Below are 27,590 nucleotides of genomic sequence, written 5' to 3'. Positions count from 1 at the left end.
TACTGACCTATGACAACATGGTAGAGATTGGGGCCCCATCTAAGTCCAAGATCCTCAGAAGGCTCAGCCTCCACATTTACCATGGGATTTCATGCATGAGATAGTAACAAAACGAGGTATTGAGCATTTCAGTGTCTCCACCCCCAAAAAGCACAAGGTATCATGTGAATCTTTGTGTGTGGCACCCTAATGACCTTTTAGTCTCGTCAGATTTCCAATAGAATTGGACTAAATCCAATTGACCAATGATTCTAGTTCCCCAATAGAGTTTGAAAGCTTGTATGGGCATGCAAGCAAACGCATATGCACGAGATCCATTAACCTTCCAATAAATTGAGGAAAATGGCTGCTACTAGAATCAAATTTCGTCAGATTTTAGATTTCCTAGTGTCTCACAAAGCTTGAACAGTTTGTCTGTTGAGCACACAATAATCTCTAACAAGTATACTAGAGAACTGATTTCTTCATACAACACTTGGAGGGAAATGCCTCCCTCGATATTCAAGTTACTTAGCAGTTTTAGCTTATTGATTGGGCTATCAACCGCAGATAATTTCACACACCAAGTGAAAATCAATTTTCCAAATTGCTAAACTCAGAAAAATCAGTTGTCTTGGTTAACACTCTGCACCACATAAAATTTAGAACTTTCAACTTTTTCACCATCTGCAGTGAAAAACAAAAGGCCAATTACATTCCGACGAAAAGTATGAAAATACAGTAACATACAACTAGCTAGCAAAGGTCAATTGATAGAATTTGAAGCAAACATGAGCGAGGTGTGTCCATACCTCAATTTGCCTCTATGCACCTCAGTCAGTCGGTGATGTTGCTTTGCGAAAAGTCGAGCACGACCAAATACACCAGGTGAAGATTTCATCGCTAAAAGATGCTGCAGGCAATGATGCCAAGCAAGTCATCTCAAAGTACGAGGAAGATTTTTAAAGTTGGCTATGGAATTAATTCTTCCCACTTCAAGAAACCTAAGCTTTGGCAAACAGGCTAATTCTTCAAGTGTTAAGTCATTACTAATACCCACACAGAGTGCTCGAGCCGCTTGGTTTTTTACTGTCAACAACAGCAGAGAATGAAGGTGAGTGCGCAACATAGAAAGCAATAAACCAAGCAAGTAGTCATCAATATCAGGAATTCTTCTTTGATCGCAAACAAATTAAATCAAAGGCAACCCAAGCATGTATAAAGTGTTCACTCAGCGTTGGTTTTTCTGTCTATTGATAGACTAAACACCTTTACAAGGAAACAAAGGACTCATTTTTATGCTCACCGAAACAAGAAACGAAGAATTTCGACAAACCAAATGGCCCCTTCCCTTTCTTCTCATTCCAAGGAAGACTAGATTATATAAGAGCCAAAAATGCAGAGATCATAGTTAACTTTATATGTATAACATGATTAATGAAATTTTTTGCTTAGAAATTGCGTCACAGATTATGTTAAAATTAAATAATTTGAAAAAGTAGCGGAAAAACAAAACTTACCCTTTCGTATCTACTGGGAAGAGACAGGAGCGCCAGGATTTGATTTTAACCTTGACATCATCCATCTCCAGATCCAAAATTCAACGTAGAGACAGGATGATGTCAAGCTCAAAATCAAATTGTATAGTGATGCTTTCTCGTCCGACTTTGAAGTGCAATCTACCGTATGCGCAAACCACGCATTGTAAGAGAATCCTTATAAATGTCAGTGTCGTTTCCACCAATCTTTTGACCAAGTCGGACCTCTTTGTGGTCTTTGACACGGATTTCTTTCTCCACCATTGCACTGCAGAAGCAACCAGTTTAAGTTGTCCGAGCATCGGTCCCCTGAAACTCAGGAATGCCTCGAACTCCTGATGTGGTGGCAGCTGGTGCCATCGCACGTAGTAAACGAGACTTGAAACAGAATCAAGCTTGAAGTGAGACATCAAATTGAGGGCAGCTCAAAAAACAAAAGAAAAAAGAAACGTTCGGTGGGTAAGGGGTAGTCACTGTTAAATTGCTAAAAAGGAGGAGAGATGAGACTGAAACTTCATCTTACGTACAAAGCAACCAAGTCTTTTACAAAAGACAAAATACATCACGTAAAACACACAATAACTACCCATGTTCTCCATAAAGCACTTGCCCCACTAACACCTAAAAACTAGGATAACCAACACACATGACTCCACTAACTCTAATAACTGAAAAACCAAATCAGCAACATGTGAAAAATAAAATAACTATTTTATCAACAATCCCTCCCTTAAACTGATGTTTGCTAACATTCAGTTTAAAGCTTTGACTTCTTTCATCATGCAAACACCTAGTAACTTTCTGAGCTTCACAAATGACTCCATCTTGAGGGCCTTGGTGAATATATCAGCAACTTGATCTTCACTCCTGCAGTAGATTAGATCAATTGTTCCATCATTGCTAAGATCTCTCAAGAAATAAAACTTCACATCAATGTGCTTGCTTCTTCCATGTAACACCGGATTCTTGGAGAGTTTTATTGCTGAATTATTGTCACAAAAAATTTTAGTAGGTCCCGGTTGCTTGAATTGTAGCTCTTCAAGAATTCTCCTTAGCCAAATAGCTTGACAAGCACTGGTTGTTGCAGCAACAAATTCAGCTTCTGTACTTGACAATGTGACAATTGGTTGTTTCTTGGATGACCACGAAATAGCACCTGTTCCAAACATAAAAGCATAACCGTAGAAGTGCTCCTCCTATCATCTTGATCTCCTGCATAGTCACTATCAAGAAATCCCAACAAATCAGACTTTTCACCCTTCTTGTAAAATAGCCCAAAGTCTTTAGTTCCTTGCAAGTAACGAAGAATTCTCTTGGCAGCTAACAAATGCATTTGTGTAGGATTCTCCATATATCTACCGATTAAACTCACGAGATACATTATGTCTGGTCTTGTTGCAGTTAAATACATCAAACTGCCCACAATTTGTTTATAAAGTGTGCTGTCAACCTTCCTCCCTTCATGATCTTTGTATAACTTTAAGCCAAACTCAACTGGAGTGTTTACAGGATTACAATCCTTCATCTGAAACCTGTCCAAAATTTCTCCCACATATTTCTTTTGAGAAATAAAGATCCCATCATCCAATTGTACCACTTCTATGCCAAGAAAGTAATGCATCATACCAAGATCAGACATTTCAAACTCATCCATCATAGATTTCTTGAATTCTTCAAACATGCCATCACAACTTCCAGTAAATATAAGATCATCAACATACAAGCAGACAATAAGCATTTTCCCTTTATCTCCAATCTTGACAAAAAGCGCATGCTCATAAGGACATTTTGAAAAACCAACTTTAAGAAAATAAGTTTCAATGCGACTATACCAAGCCCGAGGGGCTTGTTTTAGCCCATAAAGAGCTTTCTTCAATCTATAAACTTTATGCTCATTTCCAATCTTGACATAACCAGGGGGTTGCTCAACAAATACCTGTTCCTCCAAGTATCCATGCAAGAATGCCGATTTGACATCTAGCTGGAAAATAGGCCAAGAATTCTGTGCCGCCAATGCAACTACCAATCTGATCGTGTCATGTCTCGCAACTGGAGAAAAAACCTCTGTATAGTCGATTCCATATTGCTGCTTGTATCCCTTGGCTACCAAACGTGCTTTGTATTTGTCAACTTCACCATTTTCTTTCAGTTTTGTTTTAAAGACCCACTTCACACCAATGGTTTTTTGTCCATCCGGAAGATCGGATAACTCCCAAGTATCATTTCTTTCAATGGAATTAATTTCATCATCCATCGCTTTTCGCCATTTTTCTTCTTTGACAGCACTCTCAAAAGTTGTAGGATCATAGTCTGAAAATAAGGCAAAGTGAGTAATTGAATCTTCAATTCCGGTTACCTCATAATCTTCCATCCAAGCAGGCTTTCTTCTAACACGGCGAAGAGATTGGGCTTCTTCTTCATTGACTTCAGCCCCTGTTGGTAAAATTTCAGCAACTGTAGAAGTTGTATTTGATGAATTTTGGGGCATATAAGGTGCTGAAATTTGCTCCTGTTCAGCATCATTGTCATAAAGAACTTGGGTAGGCTGCTGCCTATTCCAATCCCAAATGTTCTCTTCATCGAAAACAACATCCCTGCTAGTCACAATCTTCTTTGTTAGTGGATTGAATAATTTATATGCTTTGGATGCTTCACTTACACTGAGAAAGACACATTTTTCAGCCTTGTCATCAAGTTTCTTCCTTTTCACATCCGGGACATGGGCATATGCGATGCATCCAAAAATTCTGAAGTGATCTACAGCCGGTCTTCTCCCACTCCAAGCCTCTTTAGGTGTCATATTCTGAACAGCAAAAGTTGGACTTCTGTTCAAAACATGAATACTCCAATTTACTCCTTCTGGCCAGAAAGTCTTTGGAACTCTTCCTCTTGCCAATAAACTTCTCACCATGTTGAGAATTGTTCTATTTTTCCTCTCAAATACACCATTCTGCTGTGGTGTATATGCAGCAGTAAGCTCTTTTCGAATGCCATACTCTGCACAAAAAACTTCAAAATCTTTTGAGCAATATTCACCGCCACGATCTGTTCAAAGAGTTTTAATAGTCTTTCCTGCTTCATTTTCAACACGAGTTTTGAAGCTTTTAAATGTGGAGAAAGCTTCTGATTTTTCCCGTAAAAATAAACCCAAGTTTTTCTGGAAAAATCATCAATGAAGGTAATTAAGTATCTTTTACCTCCATTAGAAGATGGATTTATGGGACCGCAAATGTCCGAATGCACCAGCTGCAAAACATCCTTTGCTCTCCATGACTTTTCTTTTGAAAATTGAGAACGATGCTGTTTGCTAACAACACATTCTTCACAGACTTGGGAAGGAACGGTAATTTGAGGAAGACCCGTCACCATGTTTTTCTGTTGGAGGGTCTTCAATCCACCAAAATTCAAGTGACCATAACGAAAATGCCAAAGCCATGAGGGATCTTTCTTTTCAGCCATCAAACAAGACTGAATATTTTCAATCTTTAATGGAAACAATCTATTTGAATTCATAGGAACAACTGCAATAGCACCTCTAACAGAATCATAAATTTCACAGACACCCCTCTGAATGGTGATTACATAACCCTTTTCTTGTAATTGGCCAGCACTCAACAGATTACTTTTCAAGTCGGAACATACAACACATTAGAGATCGTTTCCACAAAACCATTCTTGGTTCTTATTTTAATATCTCCTTTTCCCATCACTTTCACAAAGAGAATGATCCCCAAAACTCACAAAGTGGAATGAAAATCTTCATTTAGATGAGAAAAAGAAGACTTACTTCCACTCATGTGGTTACTTTGCCCGTATCCACATACCAAATATCGACTCGCGCTCCTTTTCATCTTGAACAGCCATCAACAACGTTTCTGCTTCCTTTTCTTCAACAAAGTTTGAACTCTCTGCCTTTTCTTTATTATTAGGCAGCCTAGTATAACATTCAGATGCATAATGACCAAATTTATGACATCTAAAACACTCTACCTTGGCTTTGTAAGGATCCCGTCCTCCGCCTTTGCCTTGAAATTGGTCATTATTGGCTTTGAAATTCCTGCCAACATCTCTATTTCCTCGATCTCCCCTTCCTCTACCTCTACCTCTACCCCTTCCTCTGAAATTGTTGGAATGAGTATTGGTAGAAGCCTTCAATGCTTGCTCCTCTACTGTTGAACTTTTGTTCATTTTCTGTTCATGGACCAATAAGGAGCTTTGCAATTCATCAAGAGAGAGCGCATCTATGTCTTTCGACTCTTCAATTGAGCAGACAACATAATTAAACTTTGATGTCAAGGAACGCAAAATCTTCTCCACAATGGTGACGTCGTCCATCTTCTCGCCATGGAATCGCATCTTGTTGCTGATCTCCATTGTTCGGCACAATAACTAGTGACAGATTCTCCATCTTTCATCGCTAATGTTTCAAAATCTTTTCTCAAGGCTTGAAGCTGTGCACGCTTCACTCTAACAGAGCCTTGATATTTCTTCTTCATAGAATCCCATATATCCTTGGAAGTTTCTTTGCAAAGAATAGTCTCCAAGATGGAACGATCGATAGCCTGAAAAAAATAATTTTTTGCCTTCAGGTCCTTTAACTTTCGAGCTTCCAATTCTGCTTTCTGGGGATCTGTCAAAGCCATGCCTGCTGGTGGCTCTTGAATTCCAGATTCGACAACCAACCAATACTCCTTTGATCGTAAAAAATTCTCCATCAGCATACTCCAATGGTCATAGTGACCATCAAAACGTGGAATTGCTGGTTGAACAAAATTGTCGGTGGCCATTGGAAATATTGCTACTGCAATTCTCTCACGAAAGCTTCTTTTTTTTTCTTTTTTTTTTAAACTCTCTCACGTTTCTCTCAGGCTCTGATACCACTGTTAAATTGCTAAAAGGAGGAGAGATGAGACTGAAACTTCATCTTACGTACAAAGCAACCAAGTCTTTTACAAAAGACAAAATACATCACGTAAAACACACAATAACTACCCATGTTCTCCATAAAGCACTTGCCCTACTAACACCTAAAAACTAGGATAACCAACACACATGACTCCACTAACTCTAATAACTGAAAAACCAAATCAGCAACATGTGAAAAATAAAATAACTATTTTATCAACAGTCACCACTCGCAGCCATCAAATGGCGATGGCAAGCCGCCGAAGAAATCAGAAACGAACAAACCGAAATCGCAGCGCACCGAAATCGTAACATTCGATGAAGAAATCGAAAACGAAAACAGAGAATACTAGTGGGCTGGTTGATGGCCGACCGACATAGGCGAGGCCGCAATCCAACCAAGAGAGAGGAGAAAAGGACGTCATTATGGGGTTTGGATTGAGTTTACCTGAGAACCGATTTCGAAACCGGTTCAAAACCGAGTTTACCAAAGAAACTGATTTCAAAACCGGTTCCAAACTTTACTCTCTTGGCAATACGTTACGGATGCGAGTTGTCCTCTCCATGGGTGTAAAAACTTGGCCTGAGAATTGCTGCTGGTGATAGACGCATCTACAGATTGAAAAATTCTCAAATTCCCCCCCTGCCTGACACCGAAGAAGAGCCTCTATGATGGCTCTCTTGCTCATTTGTCCGTCACAGCTTCTTGATAAAGCCACAAGAAGCTGCGATCAAGTCTCTTAAACTTGGAAGGGGAAGGTGGGGGGTTCAAATCCCTACCTTTTCAAGGGGTTGGAGTGGGGACAATTTAGTTTCAGGAGTGAGTTTCAACTCCCACGCCCTGCAAGGAGGCAGGGCAAAAGTCTGAGAGTGAGTGTTAAAGTAAAAATAGAGTAGAACTAAAAAAAAAAAAAAAAAAGTCTCTTAAACTGCAAGCCCAGCACAGCACCCTCATCTACCATTTGCTTACTGCAGCATTGCACAACTGATAGTGCTACTTGGAGGTGACATCACGGGTGCGTCTGAAAGTTGGAAACACGAGAAAGATGGACATAGTACAATGATATACACCAACATCAGTCCACCATGTTATTACACAGACCAACATTTGAGTACACTGCATGCGAGAAAAGAAAAACCTTTGTGTTTTCTATGCCATGTAGGCAAAATAAACTTGGATATCTTGTTTGGTTTGAACCACTTATTCCTAAGTCACCAATTTTTAGTAGAAAATAGCCAGAAACTATGAAAGCAGAGACGTCTTTTTCCTTTGTAAAGCCACGTCCTTAACCTGCTCACTTCTTGATTAATGAAATGCCCTTCTGAATGCTGGCCGCTAGCTCTTTCTTTGCCCTTTTAAAGCCATCTCTACAGGTTAACAAACAATGGCTGAAATTAGAAAACTTAATCTTTCTTTGATGTAATCAAAGCAGACCTAAACAATTTCTAGATTATTAAAACTCTAGATATTTCGTACTCATTCAGCAAGCCAATGAGAAGAACCTCCTTGGCCCCAGTACGGCCAAGGCGACTTTAGATGCAAAGAATGGAAGCTCTTTCCCCTGAAAAAATAGGGATAACAATAAAGAAAATCATTGGTCATTTTAGTTTGTATTCGAGAGAAGTAAAAGGATAGGATCTCGGTAAGTTTTTTTAAGGCACCAAACTTGAGAAGCAAAGTGCACACTCTGACAATGCCAACACGTTGGCAAACTTCACAGCGGCATATGCCTGCTATTTCATTTTCACATTATTTGAGCTTGTGAAAGAGTTAGCATATCAAAGAGCCATCAGATTTCCTGCTCATGAAAGAGATCAGACTACAACTCACGGGCCAAAAAAAGGACACACCGTTGAGGGAGTTGCAGAGCCAGCTCCAGCTTTAGCCTGAAAGTTATCAAAGCACAGATGTATACAATTCAGTTGGCTTCACGACACAATCTAAGGAAGCAGGGAAGTAAAGACTAAGAGCATCATGTCATAATTTCTTAGTGGAAATAGACACAGAAAACATTTAGTTTCAAGTAGACACCAACAATCACTTTCAAGAAAAGCTGATATACTTAACGATGGTGTCACTGCACGGACTACTTTCCTTATCATCAAAATGCAAGTCATTCTCTTAGCTGTAACAACAAAAGATGTACGGTGCTCTGTTTCTACATTCTTTCTGTTTCCTTCCTTTGTTTTCCTAATGAGGACCAGACAAGATAATCAGAAACTGTTTCACACGCGAGGTGTCCTATTAGTTCAGATAAAGATCTTTATAAAGACTTTTTCTTGGGTAGTGGTAGTCAATAGGTTTTCCAAGCTGCCATTAATATATTAAATACCTTGACCTCTGCAAGTACAAATAATAACAAGCTCTCTTATGTTCATTTGAGTGCATAGACAACGCCATAAAGTTGACCAGCAAAAGATATATGCCCACATGGACCTAAGATGTGATTCTTGCAGAAATCTCATCATTCTCATGAAAAAAGGTTCTCAGCACAGTACATCTTCAAAATGGCTTGTGAATTTATACAATTCAGACACTCTAACATGATTAAGCATGCATTTTACCAAAAAAAAAAAGCATGATTAAGCATGCAGTCATGTGCGGAAAATGAATTGCTTGCTTGTAACTGTATCCTCCTTGGGTGGCCTCAGTACTCCAAAGCTTGTCAAAACCCTTTTCAAAATTAGCATCACTAGAATACCTAAAGAACCATTTTGCGACCTGGAAACCCAAAACTGAAGAAACTAACCAGAACGTGATATTAGTGCATAAATCCATAGAAAATAGAAACTTATTTACATCAATAATTACTGTTCCAACAGTTTGGATGCAAGATGCAACTGTTAGGTGATCAATTTCTTGAGAAGTGAAAGAAAAAGGGGTTTAATAAATAGATTGCGAATGCCAACCGACATTTATCGTTTTATAGAAGAGTGCAATGTCTAACGACATCCCTGTCAGACATATAAGTTCTTATTAGGAAGAATGCACTGCATACCTGAGATAAAAGAGGTAAAGAGTGAAGTTGTCGCTCCTACAAGACCCCTAACAAATGGAACATTGATTTCTTTAGGATCAAGACTCAATACTTCTGCCTGCAAGGAACTTACCAGATCGAAATCTGATGAGATACTTTAGCAAACATCTAGGTTATCCAGGGAAAGGACAACAGTCGTCGGCTTTCATGGCATTGTCTCAAAACTGGCTTCTTGCACGGTTTTGCTGCCTAAGCCTTAATACCGAGTATTTATGTCCATAAACGACCTCATGATCATGAGAAGAGAACCAACAACACTCCCTAATACATACTAGCAGTTACGTGATTATTTCAGCCAAAACAATCAATTATACGGGGCTTCCGGACTCTATTGCTAGACTTGCAGATAGCCTGATTTTATTAACTCAGTTTCTAGACCTTGCACATGATCCCATACAAGATGCCCTTGAAGCAAGTTATTGATTGCAGTTACGCATGATCTGGTGTTTGAGACAACAGAGCGTGCTATACAAGGTGAAATACGCTTATGAAGATTAGGAGAGGCAGAATCTTAATACTGAACTGCCAGACGAGAGGATAACAAAAAACATGCGCACTTGGAGTTTAAGGTCATACTCTGATAAAACCGTCCACGGTCTAAACTTTTAACTTTTCAGACATCTGCCAATTTCATAATGCTCTTTGCAAAGACCTTTGTTTTTGTCGGCGCTGGTTATGTAACATTTTGAATATGTTTTTGCGCAGCAAACTAATTTTACCTTTCCAATATAATGAGACTCAACAGGGTGATCATGCATATAGGTGATCACCGGCTTTGTGGCCTGGCCCACCTAAATCTAGTTCGCCATCAGCTCAAATGGCAAATATGTTCGGATCAGGGCAAGCAATTCCTTTTTTTCAGTTTGACCTTTTCATAAGCTTATCAATTTCACATTGATGATTTACTATTTTCTTTAATCATTAGTGGACTCAAACAAACAGTTTTTGCTTTGATAGTAAACATGTCATCTCAGCCCGATCAATTCTGAGTAACTAAATTATCACTTCAAAGTAAATCATCAATATGTGTTGTTTTGAACATTAAATGTAAAATAAGTCCTTAATAGCTGATTCAACTCGTTGGCCATGTGGAATCACAAATTCAATAAGTGGATTTGGTAATTGCAGAAGTACCTGTTGTTGTTCAGCAAATGTGTGATGGATGACAAGTTGGAATAGTTTTAGTCTTTCATTGGTAAAGCCACAAACACTAAGACATGACGTGGTGGCTAATGCGCTTGACGTCACAGAAATTGGTATTGAATACTTCTAAAGCCATACATAATTATCCATTCTTCAAGCACAACAAGTTCATGCATCACGATAATTTAATATGAGAAAGCAAACATCACTTTAACATCATCAAGAAATATAATAGATGGCACAAGAAGTGACATGAGGACACCTGGATTACTTCATGTCGGTGGTGAATGGGTGATGCAAATTTGGCTTTATTCCACATGCGAGGCCGCAAATTTGGTTCTTATTCCACGTGCAGGGCTTCAAAACTCTGAATATTCGCGGCCAACTCTTTCCTAGTCTTTATTCCAAGCCAGCTCTGCAGGGTTAGCAAATGAGAGCTGGTATGAAAACTTCTGTTTTTCTTCACTGTAATCAAAAGGAACCTAAGAATTCAACAAGGCTATAATTGCCCACCTTTCATACTAGTCCAACGAAAGTTGCAATCGCTTGGCCGCCCGAATGGTGTGTTCTGTAGGTTCTGGCGGCATCCAATCTGTCTCCAGTTTGGTGGATGTCGGGATATCAGGTAACATTTCCAGGGACATGCAATTTCTAATCTCTGCATACTCCAAAAGATTCAACTCTTTCAAGCTTTCGACGGCTCTTAACTTCGCACAGTGTTTTAGCTCAAGACGCAGTAGATTTTTCAACTTTGACAGGTTAGGCAATTGTTTGATCACATCACACATGGAAATGTGTAAAAACTTCAGTGTTTCCAGCTCTCCCAAACCTGGAATCTCTGTCAGTTGGGGGAAGTCATTGAGCCGTAACTCTTGTAGCCTCTTCAAGTGCGAAACATTGGGCAAGCATGGCGTTAAACATTCACTGATAGAGAGAATCGACAAGCTTTGCAAGTCAGAAATATCCAGCAATTGCGGGATAGAGTGAAGTTTCAAGGTTGATAAGCTAAATGGAAGCTGATTAATGGACATGTCCTTCCAAGGTGAGGTAACCTCCTGTGGGATCCAAAGTGTCATACATCGTTCTTTACGCACTTTGAGATGATGTAAATGGATTAGGCTCGAGAGGTCGGGAAGAATAGGGAATTGAGCAGTTACAACCGCAAGGAATTTCAAACTCAAGGGAAGTTTTGGCAAAGGGGAAAGCCGGTGGCTTGCAATTTTAAGCGTTTTGAGACTAGAGAAACCATTGATCCTTCTCGGCATTGTAGCGATTGGGCTGCCATCTAAGTCCAAGATCCTCAAACGAGTGAGGCTCCACATTTCCCACGGGATTTCATCCCCAAGATGCGGACAAAAAGAGGCATCAAGCTCTTCAAGTGTCCCCACCCCTCCAAGAGCATAAGGTATCATGCGTATCTTTGTGTATGCCACCTTTAAGACTTTTAGTCTCTTCAAGTTTCCAATAGAATCAGGGAGAAAGGAGACTCTCGAGAATTTTAAATCCAACTCAATCAATAATTCCATTTGCCCAATAGAGTTTGGAAGCTCATATAGATAAATGCATCTTGAAAAAGACAAATGCGTTAAATTCGTAAACTTTTCAATGGAAGCAAGGAGAACGGAGATTTGCGGAAGTTTTAAATCCAACTTGACCAATGATTTTGGTTCTCCAATAGAGCGCACAAGCTCAATGATACTATCGCCTATAGAAAAAGATATATGCGTCAAATTCGTTAACCTTTTATTGGAATTAGGGAAAGTGGACCCCGAAAGTTTTAAATCCAACTCAACCAATGATTCAAGTTCCCCCGTGAAGTCCGAAAGCTCATGTGGATTCTTGCATTCAAATAATAACAAATGTTTAAGATTCTTTAACCTTCCAATAGAATTAGGGAGAACGAAGCTCCCCAAGTGCTTTAAATCCAACTCTTCTAACTTCTCGAGAGAGTTTGGAAGTTCAAGTAGATTGTCGCATCGTGAAAAAGAATAATGAGTGAAATTCGTTAACCTTCCAATGGAATCAAGGAAATTGGAGATTCCTAAGCATTTTAAATCCAATTTGACCAATGATTCTAGTTCCCAAATAGAGTCTGGTAGCTCTTGTAAATTCTTGCATTCAGTTAGAATCAAATTCTTGAGATTCTTTAATTTTCCAATGGAATCAGGGAGAATGGAAATCCCCAAGAGTTTTAAATCTAACTCGACCAATGCTTCCAGTTTTCCAATAGAGTCTGGAAGTTTAAGTAGATTCTTGCATCCAGAAAAAGACAAATGCGTGCAACTCAATAACCTTCCAATGGAAATAGGGAGAATAGAGATCCCCGAGAATTTTAAATCCAACTCAATCAATGATTCTAGTTCTCCGATAGAGTCCGGAAGCTCATGTAGATTCTTGCATTCAGATAAATGCAAATGCTCAAGATTCTTTAATCTTCCAATGGAATCAGGGAGAATGGAGATCCCCGAAAGTTTTAAATCTAACACAACCAATGCTTTGAGTTCTCCAATAGAGTCTGGAGATTTAAGTAGATTCTTGCATCCAGAAAAAGACAAATGCGTGAAACGTATTAACCTTCCAATGGAATAAGGGATAATAGAGATCCTCGAGAATTTTAAATCCAACTCCATCAATGATTCTAGTTCCCCGATAGAGTCCTAAGCTCATGTAGATTCTTGCATTTAGATAAATGCAAACGCTCAAGATTCTTTAATATTCCAATGGAATCAGGGAGAACAGATATCCCTGAAGGTTTTAAATCTAACTCAATCAATGATTTTAGTTCCCCAATAGAGTCTGGAAGCTCAAGTAGATTTTCACATTAAAAAAAGACAAATACGTTAAACTCGTTAACCTTCCAATGGAATCAGGGAGAATAGAGATCCCCGAGCATTTTAAATCCAACATAGTCAATGATTCTAGTTCCCCGATAGAGTCCGGAAGCTCATGTAGATTCTTACAATCGATAAATGTAAATGCTTGAGATTCTTTAATTTTCCAATGAAATCAGAGAGAATGGAGATCCCTGAGAGTTTTAAATCCAACTCGACCAACGCTTCCAGTTCTCCGATAGAGTCTGGAAGTTTAAGTAGATTCTCGCATCCACAAAAAGACAAATGCGTGAAACTCATTAACCTTCCAATGGAATTAGGGAGAATAGAGATCCCTGAGAATTTTAAATCCAACTCAATCAATAATTCTAGTTCCCCGATAGAGTCTGGAAGTTCATGTAGATTCTTGCATTCTAATAAATGCAAAAACGCTTGAGATTCTTTAATCTTCCAATGGAATCAGGGAGAATAGAGATTCCCGAGAGTTTTAAATCTAACTCGACCAATGCTTGGAGTTCTCCAATAGAGTCCGGAACTTTAAGTAGATTCTTGCATCCAGAAAAAGACAAATACGTGAAACTCATTAACCTTCCAATATAATTAGGGAGAATAAAGATCCCCGAGAATTTTAAATCCAACTCAATCAATGATTCTAGTTCCCCGATAGAGTCCGGAAGCTCATGTAGATTCTTGCATTCAAATAAATGCAAACGCTCAAGATTCTTTAATATTCCAATGGAGTCAGGGAGAACAGATATCCCTGAAAATTTTAAATCCAACTTAACCAATGATTCTAGCTCCCCAATCGAGTCCGGAAGCTCAAATAGATTTTCACATCCAAAAAAAGACAAATACGTTAAACTCATTAACCTTCCAATGGAATTAGGGAGAATAGAGATCTCCGAGAATTTTAAATCCAACTCAATCAATGATTCTAGTTCCCCAATAGAGTCTGGAAGCTCATGTAGATTCTTGCAATTAGACAAATGCAAACGCTTGAGATTCTTTAATCTTCCAATGGAATCAGGGAGAATGGAGATCCCCGACATTCTTAAATCCAACTCAACCAATGCTTCCAGTTCTCCGATAGAGTCTGGAAATTGAAATAGATTCTTGTATCCAAAAAAAGATAAATGCGTGACACTCATTAACCTTCCAATGAAATTAGGGAGAATAGAGATCCCCGAGAATTTTAAATCCAACTCAATCAATGATTCTAGTTCCCCGATAGAGTCCGGAAGCTCATGTAGATTCTTGCATTTAGATAAATGCAAACGCTTAAGATTCCTTAATATTCCAATGGAATCAGGGAGAACAGATATCCCATAAAGTTTTAAATCCAACTCAACCAATGATTCTAGCTCCCCAATAGAGTCCAGAAGTTCGATTAGATTTTCGCATCCAAAAGAAGACAAATACAATAAACTTGTTAACCTTCCAATAGAATTAGGGAGAATAGAGATCCCCGAGAATTTTAAATCCAACTCAATCAATGATTCTAGTTCCCCGATAGAGTCCGGAAGCTCATGTAGATTCTTGCAATTAGATAAATGCAAACGCTTGAGATTTTTAATCTTCCAATGGAATCGGAGAAATGGAGATCCCCGAGAATTTTAAATCCAACTCGACCAACGCTTCCGGTTCTCCGATAGAGTTTGGAAATTTAAGTAGGTTCTCGCATCCACAAAAAGACAAATGCGTGAAACTCAATAACCTTCCAATGGAATTAGGAGAATAGAGATCCCCGAGAATTTTAAATTAAACTCCATCAATGATACTAATTCCCCGATAGAGTCCGGAAGCTCATGTAGATTCATGCAATAAGATAAATGCAAACGCTTAAGATTCTTTAATCTTCCAATGGAATAAGGGAGAATGGAGATCCCCAGAGTTTTAAATCCAACTCGACCAATGATTCTAGTTCTCCGATAGAGTTTGGAAGTTTAAGTAAATTCTTGCATGTAAAAAAAGACAAATGCGTGAAACTCATTAACCTTCCAATGGAATTAGGGAGAATAGAGATCCCTGAGAATTTTAAATCCAACTCAATCAATGATTCTAATTTCCCGATGGAGTCCGGAAGCTCATGTAAATTCTTGCATTCAGATAAATGCAAAAGCTTGATATTCTTTAATCTTCCAATGGAATCAGGGAGAATGGAGATCCCTTAGAGTTTTAAATCTAACTCGACCAATGCTTCGAGTTCTCCAATAGAGTTTGGAAGTTTAAGTAGATTCTTGCATTGAGATAAACACAAACACTTAAGATTCTTTAATCTTCCAATGGAATCAGGGAGAATAGAGATTCCAGAGAATTTTAATTTTAACTCGACCAATGCTTCGAGTTCTCCAATAGAATCTGAAAGTGTAAGTAGATTCATGCATCCAAAAAGAGACAAATGTGTGAGACTCATTAACCTTCCAATGGAATTAGGTAGAATAGAAATCCCCGAGAATTTTAAATCCAACTCTATCAATGATACTAATTCCCCAATAGAGTCCGGAAGCTCATGTAGATTATTGCATTCAAATAAATGCAAACGCTCAAGATTCTTTAATTTTCCAATGAAATCAGGGAGACTAGAGATCCCCGAGAATTTTAAATCCAACTCCATCAATGATTCTAGTTCCCCGACAGAATCTGGAAGTTCATGTAGATTATTGCAGTCAGATAAATGCAAACGCTTGAGATTCTTTAATCTTCCAATGGAATCAGGGAGAATAGAGATCCCCGAGAGTTTTAAATCTAACTCGACCAATGCTTGGAGTTCTCCAATAGAGTTCGGAACTTTAAGTAGATTCTTGCATCCAGAAAAAGACAAATGCGTGAAACTCATTAACCTTCCAATAGAATTAGGGAGAATAAAGATCCCCGAGAATTTTAAATCCAACTCAATCAATGATTCTAGTTCCCTGATAGAGTTCGGAAGCTCATGTATATTCTTGCATTTGGATAAATGCAAACGCTTAAGATTCTTTAATCTTCCAATTGAATCGGGGAGAATGGAGATCCCTGAGAGTTTTAAATCTAACTCGACCAACGCTTCCAGTTCTCCGATAGAGTCTGGAAGTTTAAGTAGATTCTCGCATCCACAAAAAGACAAATGCGTGAAACTCATTAACCTTCCAATGGAATTAGGGAGAATAGAGATCCCCGAGAATTTTAAATCCAACTCAATCAATGATTCTAGTTCCCCGATAGAGTCCGGAAGCTCATGTAGATTCTTGCATTCAGATAAATGCAAACGCTCAAGATTCTTTAATATTCCAATGGAATCGGGGATAACGAGATATCCCTGAAAATTTTAAATCCATCTTAACCAATGATTCTAGCTCCCCAATCGAGTCCGGAAGTTTAAGTAGATTCTTGCATTGAGATAAATGCAAACACTCAAGATTCTTTAATCTTCCAATGGAATCAGGGAGAATGGAGATCCACGATAATGTTAAATCCAACTCAATCAATGATTCTAGTTCCCCAATAGAATCCGAAAGCTCATGTAGATTCTTGTATTCAGATAAATGCAAACGCTGAAGATTCTTTAATATTTTAATGGAATCAGGGAGAACAGATATCCTTGAAAGTTTTAAATCCAACTCAACTAATAATTCTAGTTCCCCAATAGAGTCCGGAAGCTCAAGTAGATTTTTGCATCCATAAAAGACAAATACGTTAAACTCGTTAACCTTCCAATGGAATTAGGGAGAATAGAGATCCCAGAGAATTTTAAATCCAACTCAATCAATGACTGTATTTTCCCGATAAAACCTAGAAGCTTATATAGATTATTGCAATTGAATAAAAGCAAATGCTTGAGATTCTTTAACCTTCCAATGGAATCAGGAAGAACGGTTATCTTGGAAAATTTTAAATCCAATTTAACCAATGATTTTAGTTTCCCAATAGAGTCCGAAAGCTCATGTAGATTATTACAATGAGATAAAACAAAATTCTTGAGATTCTTTAACTTTCCAATGGAATCAGTGAGAACTGAAATTGCCAAATAGTTTAAATCTAACTCAACCAATGATTTTAGTTCGCCCATAGAGTCTGGAAGCTCATGTAGATTGTAGCAACAATGCAAAACCAAATGCGTGAGATTCAGCCTTCCAATAGAGTAAGGAATTTGGCCAATTTTTCAAGACCCATAATTTCAAACTTGGTCAAAGATTTTAGATTGCCTAGTGTCTCAGGAAGCTTGGACAGTTTGCCGTAACTGAGCATAATAATCTCCGACAAGTATTCTAGAGAACCGATTTCTTCGGGCAACTCTTTAAGGTATTCACATCCATTAATATTCAAAGTATTTAGCCGTTTTAGGTTACCGATTGAGCTATCAATCATAGACAACTTCAAACAGTACCTGAGAATCAATTTTTCCAATTGGCCAAACTCTAAAAAATTAGGTGTTTTGGTTAAAAAATAGCAATATGTCAAATCTAGAATTTTCAAGTTTTTTGCCATCTGCAATGGAAAAACAAGGCGGATTACATGCCGACAAAAGCATTGAGATTATGAAGATCAATTGATAGAATTTGAAGTGAACATGAGTGAGGTGTGTTGGTACCTTGGTTTGCCTCCATCCACCCCAATCGTCGGTGATGTTGCTCATCGAAATATTGAGCACGACCAAATTCCCTAGATGAAGATTCGTCGCTAAAAAATCCGGCGGGCATAAACGCCAAGAAAGCCATCTCATATTAGGACTATCATTTTTGAAGTCGCCCAAAAAATTCAGATTTTCCCCTCCAAGGAACCTCAGCTTTGGCAAATATGTTATTTCTTCAGGTGTGAAGTCATGACTGATATCCAAACTGAGTGCTCGTATAGCTCCTTTTTCCTACCAGCAGTAGCGGAGAATAAAGATGAGTATGCAACAATATAAAAAGTTCTTCTTCGACCCCAAACTAATTAAATCAAAAACATGTTGTAACAAGATAGTTAGTGTTCTTCTTCTTAACTTGAAAATAAGATAAACCAAGAATGTTCAAAATGTCTATTTGGTGTTGATTCCTTTATCTTTCCATAGACTAAACACCTCTTCAAGGAAGCAGAGAACTCATTTTATTCTTACCAAAACAAGAAATGAAACATTCCAACTAACCAAATGGAGCGTTAACTTTCTTCTCGTTTCCCATAGGTAAGGCTGAAAACATATACCTTAGATGTTTATATAGAGTTTCTTTGTATTTCTCTATAAGTTAGAAAACAAAGCAGGCCATCAACCAACATTCTCAATTTAAGGAACATGAACAGAGATTTTGCTGGATTTATTATATCTTCTACTCTAAATAAATTTCACCTCTTTGCTCCTCAGTATGACTTGAGTATTCTCATCAATTTGCACCCAGCGGCGCTTTTCAGCATCTTCAAAATTCTCTGCCATGACAATGTACCTTCCTAGATCTCGAACTTCATCATGCATCCAGAAAGAATTGTGCTCATCAATCTTTATCAATGACATGAGGAGAAGAACATCAATCGCACTGTGTGGAGAATAGCCGCTACTACACCACATGTAGTCTGCATAAGTCTTATCCTCCTTGATGCAAAAACATGCTATGTCTAGGAATATGGCTTTTTCATTGGCGTCCAATTTGTTGATGCTTATCATTAGTGATTCTCGGACATTATTAGGCAGGCCTTACTTTAAGTCCTCCAATGTCTCGTCCCACTTTGATCTGCTCATTCCGGCAAAAAGAGAACCCACAACTTCTAGAGTCAAAGGAAGCCTTCCTACGCTTAAAACAACTTCTTTCGAGAAATCATAGCAATTCTTAGGAGGAGTATCGCTTCTAAATGCGTGTTTACTGAAAAGCTGAATTGCTCAATACAAAGGCATCTCATTTACTGAATGGGCCAAGTAATTGCCAGGTCGCATTTGTTTGTCCTCATTTAGTACTACGCGTATGTCCCTAACTGTGACCATGATCCTACTTCCGGAACCAAACCAATCGCAGCTACTTGCGAGGCTCTCGAGTTGCCTCTTCTCTTCCACATTATCGACAACAACCAGAACTTTCTTGTCGCTGAGTCCATTTCTTATGCGATGGATCCTGTTGTGGGTGTCATGGATTCCGTCAACAGAGGTCAAGTCCAATGTGTCGGATAAGAGTTTCTTTTGCACTTGTAAAAGATCTTGATGTTGGACAACTTCAAGGAAACTAGAGTATTCGAATTCAGGCAAGAATCGGTTGAAGATAACCTTAGCAAGAGTTGATTTACCAATTCCACCTGTCCCATGGATAATAACAAAACGTATGCCATCAGAGTCGACATCCAACAATTTTTCTATATCTTTTTGATCATCCACTTCAACTAGATGGTAGGGAAGATCTCTGCTCTTCACCTTCAGCTTAAGCAGAACTTCTCAAACAATCAATTTTATAAGCTCCCCGTATCTGCCAGACATTTTAGATTAAGAAAATGTTAACAACGTACTATTCCTAACTATCAAGCATGTACAATTTAAATAAGATAAGCTACATATGTTACAACAGGTTTACAAACGGTGGCAGTTATTCAAATAACAAATTTTAACCCATTAGAAAGTAACAATCTCAAGTTACAATGATAATTATCTAAAAACATGAAGTGCTCAAATTAGCTGCTGCGGCTGCTGCCCAGACACCCATTGGTTGGGTTTAAACGCTAACACTCAGTTTCAATGCAGTGATTTAAGAAGAGGGGAAATAAGATGGATACTGACCGCAGAGAGTTAACAAAATAAAGGAATAATTGGATGGTAACGTTGTTCGTATGCTTACAAAGAAAAGAATGCAAATAGAGGAAATTAGGTCATTTCATGTTTGATGGAGGAAGGGAAAATAATGAATAGGAATCTAAAATATTTTTATGACTATTTTATCCTACTACTTATTCATAGACTAAATAAATGAAAAATAAAAAATATTCTAACTTGGCCTTTAGCTCGTTAAAGATTCAATATCAGCATCAATTAATTCATGCTATAGAATACATACATATTCCCATACATACATATATAGTGGGATAGAAAGTTCACTTTAGGCCGTGTCTCCAAGTCACCTCCCTCCCTCCCTCCCTCTCTCTCTCTCAATGTCATTGAGATCTGGGAGACACCATCAAGATATACCGTTAATCTGGCCATTACTGTTCACATCTCAGCGAGATACATAGATAAAAATGTCTTAAGACGTTGTCAATAAACTTCCTCCATTTTCAGATTTGTTATGAAGAAAGTGAGGGCGTGATGCAAGATTGCTGCTTCTAGTACCCATCTATGTACTACTTATTATCTCGAGATTTAACAAGGCTTTAATCACTATTACGCTTTTTGGTTTGTAACTGTAAATCTTCTACACTATTTGATTTCATGAATAACATGTTATAGAGGAGCAATATTATCAGAATTTCCAAAATACTCCTAAAATTGGAATTATAAAACACGTAATGTAATAACACTATTACTGCGACTAAATATGATGCAAATGTTTTGCATTTTTTTCTTTCCTCTGCTCTTTTTCGCAAAAAGCACTGTCGAAACGCTAGCAGTCTATATAGGTCCTTTAGTGATAGTAGAGAAGAAGTGACCGAATCCGGATGCTTGCTTATCTACGTAAAATTGATAAATCGTACTTTGTTGAAAACTGATATTCATCAAATAAATTATAGTTGCTTATAATGCGCAGGCAATATTTTAGACTGATCAAACACATAATTAGTTCGTATGCTAGTAGGACAAAAGCAGTCTGTTTGATCATCACTAAATAAGCGTTAATATCTGTCTTTTTGTTGTTTCTACTTTACCTTTTTTTCTAAAATGTGGAAAGATATTTATTCGCTATTTATTTATTTTATTTTATTCGGTTTTTGACAAACGAACAGGATGCTAACTCGGCATTTAACTGTAACTTGACAATGATTTCCACGTTCGCACTAAATTTTTTCAACTATCGTATCAATTATAGGGAGAAATTATAGTTACTAGAAGATAATATTTTTTTGGTCGGACTAGAAGATAAATTGAATATAAGATATTTTCTAATCTATAAGAAAAAAATGCGTTTCTTTCAGATTATATTAAAATTAATAGCTGGAATAAGTTGCGGAAACTTACTCTTTCCCTTCCCGCTTCCAACCTAGTCTAGTTCCAACCTCACGAAGAGCAGCCTTCCAGCGCTTCACCTCATCGGGTTCATACTTCTTCTCATGCTCAAACAAGGCATTACTGTACAATTCAGTTCTGAGCTTGACATCATCCGGCTTCACATCAAAGAAAAGGGGGAGGATCTCTTTCTTCCCATTCGACTTTGAGGTGCAATCTACCATATGCGCAACCTCACGGAGGCACCATACACTGGAAGCGAAGTCCTTAGAGAAGATGGGTATAGATTTGAGTGTCATCAAGGGCTCACAGAAGTTTTTCACCAATCTGCTCACCGACTCGGAGCTCTTCATTGTCTTTGAAGACGCGGATTCCTTTCTCGACCATGTCATGATAGAGGCAACTAGTAAAGTTGTCCCAAGTGTCCGGTCCCCTGAAACTCAAGAACACCTCGAACTCCATTCACGATGTGTTGTTGGGTGGTGCCATCGCACGAAGCAATCGAGACTAGAGACAAAATCGAACAGGACGAAAATTGTCAATGTGCTTGGTTGAGGGGAGGCATCAATTGGGGTAAGTTTACAAATAAAGGAAAGAAAAACGGTGGTGGGCATGTTCAGCCGCGACTCGCAGCCATTGATTGGCTATGGCAAACCACCGAAGAAATCGAAAAGGAAACCGATATAAGGAGAGAATACCTGATGCGCTGATGGATGGCCGACCGAGATGAGACAGCGACTGAGTCGAGACTAGAGAGGGGAAGATCGAAGGTGCCGCCGGAGAAAAGAGAGCCCGATCTGAGAGTGAAAACTTGAAAGTAGAAAGTGCTTGAAAGTCAAGACATCGTAGGGTTTGGCTCTAGCTTATAGGAACAGACCTTATAAGGCCGGAGAGGCGTACTCTTTTAGCCTTACTTTATATATCTGAGTTGTCCCCTTCAGGGGCTAGGGTTACTTTCATTGTGGGAACAAATTTTACTTGAAATTTCAAAAGTGAAAAGAAAAATTTAACCCCAAAAAAAAAAAAAAGACACCTCCTCGAAACTTCTGAGAAAATATTAAAATTTTGTTTGTTTTGCAAAAAATAAATAATTTAAAAATATTTTCTTAAAAATAATTATTTGTATCATTTATCAAAATAAATTAACAAAAAAAAATCTTCATTGTCCACAATCATGTTTATATATAAATTGCTATTGAAAATAAAAATATTATTCATTAACTAATTATTTCAATCTATACAATCAATAATTTTTAGGAAAATATTTTCAGATAATTTATTTTTCACGGAAGAAAGCAAATCCAAAGCCGGTAATTTTCTACTATAAATGCTCCACGTAGAGAGAACTCGGTGTGAGAAATTACTAATGGTGATCAGGGAGAATCGGTGGAGATTCATCATTTTCAAACTTCTGCTCGTGTTCAACTGAAAATTTCAACTCCCTCTAGCCATAACCAAGAAGAGCCTCTGTAAAGGCTCTCTTTGCTCATTTGTCCCTTAAATCATCTGGACAAAGCCACAAAAAGCTGCACTTGAGTCTGTCAGACTTCAAGCCTAGTGCCAAAGACAAGCTTCTGCTTATTCAGCTCCCTCTGTCTATCATCTGCTTATAGCAGCATTGCCCAATTGAAGTGCAACTTGGAGACAACCCTACAGGTGCATGTGCATGAGAAAGTAGAAAAAGGCGAATGCAAACACGAAGACAAGATAGATAGACATCAGAACTATAATGTACAAACATCCGTCCACCTTGTTATTACGCAAATTACCATTTGAGAACCTTACATTTAAGAAAAGAAAAACCTGTGTTTTTCCTACGTCAGCTATGCAGGATAAATTTCGATATCTTCTCAGGTCTGGACCACTTTATTCCCAAGAACCAATTCTGAGTAGAAAATAAGCGGAAACTATGAAGAGGTCATCTCTTATGTTCCAAAAAGAAATGTCTCTAACCTGCTCACTTCTTGATAAATGAAACGCCCTTCTGAATACTCTCTGCTATCTCTTTCTTTGCCTTTCCCAAGCCAGCTCTACAGGTTAACAAACAAAGGCCGAAATTAGAAAAATCCATCTTCCTTTGATGTAATAAAATTATTAAAACTCCTGGCCAAGGGGAAGAACCTCCTCGGCCCCAGTACGACCGAGGCGCATTTTGGATGCAAATAGAAATGGGCACACATCGGCAAACTTTACAGCAGCATATGTCTGCATATTTCACTTACACATTATTTGAGTATGTGAAAAGAGTGCGCATATCAAATAGCCGTCAAAGTTCATGTTCGTGAAAGAGATCAGACTACAGCTCAAGGCCCCAAAAAAGGGACTTATCATTGAGAGAGTCGCTGAGCCAGCTCCAGCTTTAACCTGAAAGTTGTCAAGGCACGGACGTACACAATTCAGTTGGCTTCACGACGAAAATTTAAGGAAGCAGAGAAGCGAAGACTAAGATCTCATGACATAATTTCATTGTGGAAATAGATGCAAAAAAATCCAGTTTCGTTTAGACATCAACAATCAGTTTTAGAAAATCTGATGTATTTAACAATTCTGTCACTGCATGAAACTTCACTTATCATCAAAATGCAAGTCAGTCTCTAAGCCATAGCTACAAGAGATGCATGGTGCTCTGTTTCTGCATTCTTTCTGTTCATTTCCATTGTTTTCCTTAATGAGGACCAGACAAAATAATCAGAAACGAAGATATTCTCCACAACTGCTTGCTTCTGCCTATAGCCCTAGAAGGAGTAACCACCTTGTACATACTTTCACAGGCGAGGTGTCCCATTAATTCCCACAAAGATCTTTATTAACACTTTTTCTTGGGTAGTGGTAGTGGATAAGTTTCCGAGGTGGCATTTGGTAAATCGAGTTCCTTGACCTTCACAAGTAGAAATAATAACGAGCTCTCTTATGTTCATTAGGATGCTTCGGCAGAGGCTCCACGCCATAAACTTGGCTTGCAAACGACATATGCCCACATCGTCGAATGGCTCGTTAATTGAAAGAATTTAGAAACTCTAACATGATTAAACATGTAGTCATGTGTCTGGGAAAAAATATGCTTGCTTGAAGCAGTGTATTCAATCCTTTTCGACAGGCCAAAGTGATGATCGACACAGCTTTCGCAGCACAGGAATTTATGTGACGGTCCACCTGATAGGCTTAAATCGCCAAAATAATTATAACGAGCTTAAAATTTTAATAGCGTGCTATCAGGGGCATATGCATATGATCCACCTAGTAATTCTATGCATAGAGTAGCACATAAAATTCTCTGGTGCATTGTCCCATTTTTCAACTTTAACCATGAGAAAGCGCATCTTGAAAACACAAACATAATTTAAGGAGGTGGCACGAAAGTAGACTTACGCAGTTGGATTATAACACGAATCATGAAATTGGTTGGATACTTTCAAATACTTAATAGGCGATATCAATATCAAACAACATACAACATATTTTGTATTTATCTCCGTGTGTGCATATAATTTTGATTCACGTTTAGCTCAATCCAAAAGGGGAAAAAATGATAACTGCGTGCAGACATCCTAAGATTCTTCAAGAGAAAGAGAGAAAGAAAATAGTCAAAGGCTACATTTTCAGGAGGAACAAGCTCAGCTCGTGATTACTTCCTTTAATCGGTCTCCATTTCTGATTGGAGGTCAAATCTCCCATTTTCCATAAGCTCACATTCTAAAAAATAAAGCTATCCGATTCAATATTTTGTGGGTTCATGCCAACTTAAATGTTATATAATAATGAAGAAAAGAAGGAAGTACAAGCTCTGCCGATGTCATGTGCATTATAAGCAGGGGCAGTTTTGCCGCTCAAAACTCTCAAATAACCCTCACCGACAGTTCCACTCTCTACGATTTTCACTTTTCTTTTTCCTTTAGTTTTTGTCCTTTTTTTTTTTAATTTTTTCTCCAATTTTTTTTTTAAATTTATTTGGTCTTTCTTTGCTACATTAGCACCATATCAGAGCTATATATGCAAAAAGAAATTGCAAAGTGCCACGTCAAATTTTGGAATCCATGTTAGCAAATCTAGTTGCGAGCTCGTTGGAAGGATTAAATTGTAGCCAACAAAAATATATATAGAATTTGATTGCACAAATTCAAAATTTAGAACTTGGGTGCATGTTTGGCCAAACATTCGGGATTTTTTCTGTAATTTTCACTTATAAGAACCGTTAACGAGAACTAATGTAGTGGATAGCAAATATTCTTATAAGATAATAACAAATAAGGGTTACTCTGGTAAAAATTTCTAGTTTGATTATTTTTTTACCATGATCTATCCCACCAAGAAGAACTCTTCTATGTATGGGTTTTCCAATGCATCTCTTATCTTGATTCGGCCTATCCTTCCACAGTTGTAGAATAAACTTGTAGATTAGCAGCAAAAATAGCATATTGGTTGTGAGGAAAAATTTTCACGCCAAAAATCGGAAAGGAAAGTGAAGCTGCGTGGAATAGGCTCGCTATTTTCAAGCCATGTCCATGTGATGAAACATGAAGCTTCCCCTCAATTCCCTGCGAAACTCCCCTTGTAAACGCAAAGAAACTGAAAAATCAAAAGGACAGACACGTGCATGACTTTATGTCTTTCGTGTGTTTCCACAACTTTGTTTTTTTCTCTGACAACGCAACTCAATTGCGAGTTGATGCATCAAGCGTACATAAAAGATAAAAGAGAGGAAAGAGACACGAAGAGGACAGAAGACTTTTGCAATGGGGTCAAAACTTTTTGAGGTTTCTTAGTTAGAGAAAATAGATTATTTTTAATTTCAAGAAATGTCTAGCGAGAAAATATAAATTGCGTTGAAATGAAGATTACATCGAAAGGAAATGCAACTACACGTCCACATTATGCACCATGACATCTTCATTGACCCATGCTTCATGCGTGTCTGATCATCACCTTGAAGTAGCCACAGGCCTACAATCATAAATCCCGACTTCCCTCAAAGAACTTCATATAGCATGGCCATCAAGGAATTTTTAGTGATACATGTCCATTGTAAAATTGTCATTGCCACAAAATGCCATATTTCATTCAAGTTAGATCGATATTGATATAGTTTGTCAAAATTCATTCCACCTAGCTTGGTTGAATATATACATGACATGGTTAAAATGGACATTCGTTAATAGTCTAACATAACACAATGTTGCAACACATTAAATCGCAAATAGAGAATAGTATCATTATTCAAAGGGTTAAGCCGATTTTATGATGAAAGATGAAATATTTTTCAAAAACCCAAGTAACAATCTAACTCCAAATAAAGAAACTAGGAAAAGAAGATAAACTCTACCCACCAATTAAAAGATTGACTAAAGGAAGTTTTCCCTAATCAGGAATGGAAGAAAATTCATGGCCCTCCTAAAAATAAAGGAAAAATAAATTAGGTAAAGATATTGAAATTATCCCGAGTCCCCCTCAATCCTACCACCCCCTTCTATGGAACTTCCTCCAGATGGTGACTTAGGGCACACAAACAACCATTCTATTTTTATTCCAAAACAATTTTTCTAGTCTAGACTGTTTGGTGACGCAATTTCATTTTTTTTTATTTCTAGAACAAATTTTAGCCCAAAAATAGATTTGGAATAAAATGAGAAGTAAAATTGTTTTACTTCTTTGATTCTATAATAAAAATGAGAAATAAAAATTATTCTTATTGCTCATCCGCTCTACTAGTTAGGCACTTACCCACTGTTGCCGCCTGCTGTTTGCCATTGGTCACCATCCACCAATTGCTGTCCACCAGTCACTGGCTACTGATCGTCGCCACGGCCATCTATCCTCCCTCGAGAAGGAGAAATTTTGTGTCATTATCAAACGATATTGTATTCCGAAAAATGAATTACAAAGAAAAGAAAGTGTAGATTTTGCTCACGGGCATTATAAGGAGAATAGAGAAAGCGACGAACTCGGGGCATTTCCACCATCTCTCCAAACCCTCAAACAATCCTCACCGACCGTTCCACACTCTAGGACTTTCATTTTTAGTTTTCCTCTAGTTTTTGTCCTTTTTTTTTTAAAAAGTTTTCTCCATTTTTTG

The 27,590-nt window shown here is 38.0% G+C and overlaps 3 protein-coding genes and 1 long non-coding RNA gene across 4 annotated transcripts; all 4 read right to left on the bottom strand.

Annotated features, from left to right (window-relative positions):
* Nucleotides 1-7,469: 7,469 nt before the first annotated feature.
* Nucleotides 7,470-8,342, bottom strand: LOC120286534. The gene is made up of 3 exons (XR_005545178.1): nt 8,090-8,342; nt 7,900-7,984; nt 7,470-7,790 (listed from the first exon to the last, which is right to left on the bottom strand). It is a non-coding gene; the product is annotated as an uncharacterized LOC120286534 (long non-coding RNA).
* Nucleotides 8,343-9,434: 1,092 nt separating this feature from the next.
* LOC120285958 (plant intracellular Ras-group-related LRR protein 4-like) lies at nt 9,435-12,527 on the bottom strand. Its single transcript, XM_039299913.1, has 2 exons — nt 11,117-12,527; nt 9,435-11,018 (listed from the first exon to the last, which is right to left on the bottom strand). The coding sequence occupies exon 1, from the start codon at nt 12,127-12,129 to the stop codon at nt 11,125-11,127; it is 1,005 nt and encodes a 334-aa protein (XP_039155847.1). The 5' UTR covers nt 12,130-12,527; the 3' UTR covers nt 9,435-11,018; nt 11,117-11,124.
* Nucleotides 12,528-17,770: 5,243 nt separating this feature from the next.
* Nucleotides 17,771-19,063, bottom strand: LOC120286316 (disease resistance protein RRS1-like). The gene is made up of 3 exons (XM_039300347.1): nt 18,737-19,063; nt 18,002-18,274; nt 17,771-17,797 (listed from the first exon to the last, which is right to left on the bottom strand). Exons 1-3 carry the CDS (start codon nt 19,046-19,048, stop codon nt 17,771-17,773), a joined length of 612 nt encoding a protein of 203 aa, XP_039156281.1. The 5' UTR covers nt 19,049-19,063.
* Nucleotides 19,064-19,261: 198 nt separating this feature from the next.
* LOC120286224 (TMV resistance protein N-like) lies at nt 19,262-21,819 on the bottom strand. The gene is made up of 2 exons (XM_039300346.1): nt 21,571-21,819; nt 19,262-19,789 (listed from the first exon to the last, which is right to left on the bottom strand). The coding sequence occupies exons 1-2, from the start codon at nt 21,817-21,819 to the stop codon at nt 19,262-19,264; spliced, it is 777 nt and encodes a 258-aa protein (XP_039156280.1).
* Between the last annotated feature and the right edge of the window lie 5,771 nt (nt 21,820-27,590).

This window comes from Eucalyptus grandis, chromosome 8 (assembly GCF_016545825.1).
Source record: "Eucalyptus grandis isolate ANBG69807.140 chromosome 8, ASM1654582v1, whole genome shotgun sequence".
Classification (NCBI taxonomy): Eukaryota; Viridiplantae; Streptophyta; class Magnoliopsida; order Myrtales; family Myrtaceae; genus Eucalyptus; species Eucalyptus grandis.
Note: the sequence above shows the minus strand (reverse complement) of the source record. Positions and strands in the feature narration are given on the sequence as shown.

Coding starts and splice junctions, on each gene's coding strand:
- LOC120285958 (XM_039299913.1), bottom strand. CDS start 12,129: ATGGAATTATTGATTGAGTTGGATTTAAAATTCTCGAGAGTCTCCTTT.
- LOC120286316 (XM_039300347.1), bottom strand. CDS start 19,048: ATGATAAGCATCAACAAATTGGACGCCAATGAAAAAGCCATATTCCTA. Junction 18,275..18,736: donor TCATACTGAGGAGCAAAGAG/GTGAAATTTATT, acceptor TACTGCTGGTAG/GAAAAAGGAGCTATACGAGC. Junction 17,798..18,001: donor GTGGATGGAGGCAAACCAAG/GTACCAACACAC, acceptor ATTGATTCTCAG/GTACTGTTTGAAGTTGTCTA.
- LOC120286224 (XM_039300346.1), bottom strand. CDS start 21,819: ATGACACTCAAATCTATACCCATCTTCTCTAAGGACTTCGCTTCCAGT. Junction 19,790..21,570: donor GGAAGGCTGCTCTTCGTGAG/GTTGGAACTAGA, acceptor GTTCTGCTTAAG/CTGAAGGTGAAGAGCAGAGA.